The sequence below is a fragment of the Monopterus albus genome, unplaced genomic scaffold (assembly GCF_001952655.1).
Source record: "Monopterus albus unplaced genomic scaffold, M_albus_1.0 scaffold147.1, whole genome shotgun sequence".
NCBI lineage: Eukaryota > Metazoa > Chordata > Actinopteri > Synbranchiformes > Synbranchidae > Monopterus > Monopterus albus.
The window spans coordinates 1579389-1583692 of NW_018128027.1; the positions used below are offsets into that span (position 1 = coordinate 1579389).

The 4304-nt window shown below is 44.9% G+C and overlaps 1 protein-coding gene across 4 annotated transcripts in view; it reads right to left on the bottom strand.

The window, feature by feature from the left end:
• The window catches only part of cep170ba (centrosomal protein 170Ba), a 20529-nt gene that overhangs the window by 3801 nt on the left and 12424 nt on the right, over positions 1 to 4304 (bottom strand). For 3 of the 4 annotated variants that reach the window (XM_020614519.1, XM_020614517.1, XM_020614516.1), the window contains 4 exons: positions 3755 to 3887; positions 2016 to 3632; positions 1051 to 1297; positions 437 to 569 (listed from right to left, as the gene is read on the bottom strand). In XM_020614519.1, the coding sequence (XP_020470175.1) occupies positions 437 to 569; positions 1051 to 1297; positions 2016 to 3632; positions 3755 to 3887 (2130 nt within the window). The remainder of the gene's footprint in view (positions 1 to 436; positions 570 to 1050; positions 1298 to 2015; positions 3633 to 3754; positions 3888 to 4304) is intronic. The other variant, XM_020614518.1, reaches the window with a different exon arrangement.

Below are 4304 nucleotides of genomic sequence, written 5' to 3' on the forward strand. Positions count from 1 at the left end.
CTGAGCTCCTCACCCTATCTCTAAGGGTGCACCCGGTGACCCTGCGGAGGAAGCTCACTTCGGCCGCCTGTATCCGGGATCTTGGCCTTTCGTTCATGACCAAAAGCTCATGACCATATGGTCATAACCACAATTATATTGTCTATACTGACCACAATGGACTGATTCACTCATTCAGGGAACGGTGTTATGAATTAATGGATGAGATAAAAAGATTATTTTTACTCATGTTACATAACTGTACCTGATCTAGGCGGCTAATGCAAAACAATTTTAGAACAAAGCACAAAAAGATAGTTTCTCTTTTAAAACTGAGTGAAGTTTGTCATAAAAGGTAGTCATGTTCAGTGTTGGCCATTTGATCAAATACAGTTTTGATGCCTCAGTGACTGAGATTAAGCAGCAGCTACACCCAGTATGTGATACTCTTATGTACCTGTTCATGAGCAGTCACTGTGGAGACAGGTGTGCAACTCTCCGCTCCAGAGTTCTGTGGGTCACCATCACCTGCCACGTCATGGATCTCTCTGGCCAGGATAGCTAGGTCTTTAGCCAGGTCTTGACTCAAGCTATCAGGGTGGGAACACGTGTTTGAAAAGCCAATGTAAAATCCTTGCTTTCTTTACACAGATGCTCCATAACAATAACAGAATACACTGATTAAAATCTGGTTTTGCAATGTAATGTAATGGTGCATTGCAGTAATGCAATAGTATGCCAAATTATTATGCCAGTAAAAAAAAAAAAACCCTGAGCGGTCAGTTAATGTAGTTTATGCACACCTTGGTTGTGGTTATAGTTTAATTACATTTTTTATCTTTGCATGTCCAGGTTCAATTGAGTCTGTTTTGTCTGAAGCAAACCTGAATGTTTTGTGTAGTTTCACATAATAAACCCTTAATAAAAACCTGTGAAATAAAAGTGATGTAAAAGCTGCAGGTGTGAAACCACCTTTTATGTCAGTACACACTGACACAACCTTTGGAAATCATATTAGCATCTACACCGAGGGGGGGAAGCTCCAACTTTAATATACAGCTCCTGTCTTACCGTGCAATCTCAGCACTGTGGGTAGACCAGTTGTGAAAAGCATCTCCCTCGTGGTTCATCTCCTCAGAATCTCTGCCAAGGGGTTTTGGATGCAGAGGGACCACCGGCTGGGGCCGAGGCTGACTGTGTGGGCTGTGGGAAGCTGAGGAAGGTTGGGAGCGTTTGTATTTAGGAGTGCTCTGGTTTGAATCATACTCATCATCTGAGGTAGAAGTATAGTCAGAGTCTTTCTGTCGTCTCCTGGAGCCTTGGTGTCATGAATTGGGTTGCGTTATGGAGGATTAAAGGTAGAGAAGTTGGGAAAACAGGAGAGAAAAAGTGGAAGTCATCAAAGGATACCGTCATGAAAACCACCACCAAGTATTTCAGATGTACCATGTCACCAAAATCCTTCCCAGAAGAAGAGACAGATACTGTGCTGTGGAAATCATCTGGTCTCCATATTTCTTACACGTTCACTGTACTGTTTTCTTTCAAAATCATTTAGAAACTGAAATGAGAAGTTGACTTCCACAGTAAAGCAGCTGAGTACCAGAACCTAGTGCCATATCTTGAAGTCAGTGTATTGTGTAGCATAAAATATTTTGCTCAGAGCTAGTATTGCAGTGTTCATCATTGTTAAAGTATCCTCACAGCATGACTGTAAACAGAGAGGAGATCATATATTACCATAAACTGCATGAGAACACTGTAGACATGGAGGAAAATAAAATTTTATTTCAAGGTATTTGTAGTACGAGTGTTAGTGTGGATTATGTTAGTGAAAGCACAGTCAGTCCCCTTCTCAATTTTTTTTTAATGAAAATGGCTGAAACATTCAGTATATAAATTATGAATGCATCAAACTCTTCGACGCACCTTGTAATCCCAGTCTAGTCACAAAGTCATGATTAAATGGTTACAGCAGTCAAACTATTTACATTCTATTGACCAGCTATGTCTGCAGGGGTTAGTATTCTACTCACTTGCTGTGCTGCTGGCATATTTTGCACTGCTTGAACGTCCACGAGTGATTGGGGCCTTGATGAGTGCTGCTTTCTGCGGCCGTTCTACAGGCTTTGGTGCTGGAGCAGAGGCTCTTCGAATTGAGTTGCTGCTGGACTCGCTACGGTTGGAGAATCCTGTGCTCCTGCCTTTCCACTGTGGGGCGGAAGAGGCCTCAGTGTCGCTGGGTGTGTTAAATGAGCTCGTCCGCTTACGAGGCATGGCCAGCATATCCAGCCTGGAGAGCTTTTTGGTTTCCTGAGGCTGCTTAGTTAGGATGTTGCTCACCTCCTGGGACAGCCTGTCTGTCTCTGAGCCCTCATTGTCTGAGGCTTCTCCTAGGCGAGCACGACGGAGCACGGAGGCCCTGGTGGGTCTTGGTGCTGACAAGCTGCTGGTACGAGTCAAAGCCTGGGACACTCTGGAGGTCTTGGCGTCCTCCTTCTGGAGGGGCACTGTGTATTTCTTGCAGTTGCTAAACTCCTGATCAGAGTAAGGTAAGCTTTGAGGGTCATCACTCAGGTTTTTGAAACCACATTTCCCAGCACTACGTCTTAGTCCCACTGGCCTCCTGACAGACTCTGTCTTATTTCTGCTGTCTGCTCCCTGAGAACTACACTTCTCTGATGTAGTGTGATTTGAGTTCTGACTAGCTATACTAGCTGAAGACCTCTCCCTACGGAGGCCACTAACAGACAGTTTATTAGTCAGTGTGTTTGGCTTGGTCTTACCACTATGCTGGCTGACTGTGCTGGAGGTATCTACATCAGACTCCCCAGAAAGAGAGTCCATTAGGGGAGACGGAGTGGTCTCTGATTGACCTACTTGGAGCTTGGCTTCCAGAACAGCCAGAACCTCCTCCGTCTCCTTGAGGTAAGAATGAGTGTCCTGGTTACAGACTCCCAGGAACAATGCAGGGTCTGGGTCTCTTTGAAGAGGCTGGCTGCTGATGTTAGGCAAACTGGAATTGCTAGGTCGCTCTGTGTTGAAGCTCTCTTGTCTGATTAATGAGGCCACTGTCCCCTCTTTGGACTCTAGATTCTGTGTCCCCTGGCCCAGAACGGGAGCCGAAACACTGGGATAAACTTTTCCTGAATCCCAGTTACCTCTCTGCTTGGTGAGAGTGGCTGTTGAGAAAGTTTTGGTTGAGTGTTTTCTCTCAGTCTCAGAAGTGCTGGGTTTTGAGCCCCCGCACACCTTGGACGCAGCCTCCTCTGACACAATGTAGAATGATGTAGACTTGGCTGGGAGTCTGGGCTTCTCCTCGTTCTGCTTCTCTTCAGTGTCTGACAGTGGCCTCCTCACCTGCTCTATGATGGAACCATCATCAGACTTACTGGTGTCACTCAAGCTGTCAGGTTCTACGTCATCCTGCACTGTTAACCTGTGAACACCATCTTGAGACCTGGGGACGACCAAGCTATTGTCCTCTACATCAAGTGTTGAATGCAGATCATAATGAACATGAATGCTGGGAGCTGGAATGCCAGTCTTCTCCCCTGCTGGTACCTGAGGAAGGATGTGTTGTGCTCTTGAACCATCGGAGTTGAAGCCGTCATGGTTTCGGCTGAGCGTGGCCTTGCGGATGGCTGCACCTCCTGTTGAAGTGGGACTGTTTTAATGCATTTTAACCACACATAGTGAAAGTGAATATCATTCATATTCATCTGTGGTTCTCATTATCATTTCAAATAGACTCCTGTCTCATCAGGTGGCTTACCCCCTCCTGACAGCTCCATCTGGGAGGGGATGTCAAAGAGGCGAGACAAAGGGCCAGATTCTGTGTAGCTGTCTGCCAAGCTGGCCCAGCAAGACACCCATTTAGAAGCCCCCTGTAATACCGCATCTGCTGACTGAATGAGAATGTGCATGAGACAACACACAAGTTAAGAGACAGAATGAAACATTCTGAGGACAGCCCAGTTGATAATTACATGGTTTCCTGAGCAGGAAACAAATTTAATTTGATGAACAACAGAAAACACTAGTCAGTTTTATGAGTAGGTATGCAATGCAATACAGCTTGTTTTGTTTTGTTCCTGACATTTGGTTAGACAGAAAAACCAAAACAAGGAACCCAGAACCTGAGGAGAAATGAGGTGAAACCAGAAATCCAAAGAAAGACACCAAAACCAAAATAAAGGGGAAAAAAGGCAGCAAATCAAGACATCAGTGCATGCTGATTTGTGCATTTAAACATTTATGGTTTACTGACCAAACATTAATTTGTTGTCTTTAGAACTGATATTAAAATGACTGATTACATCACA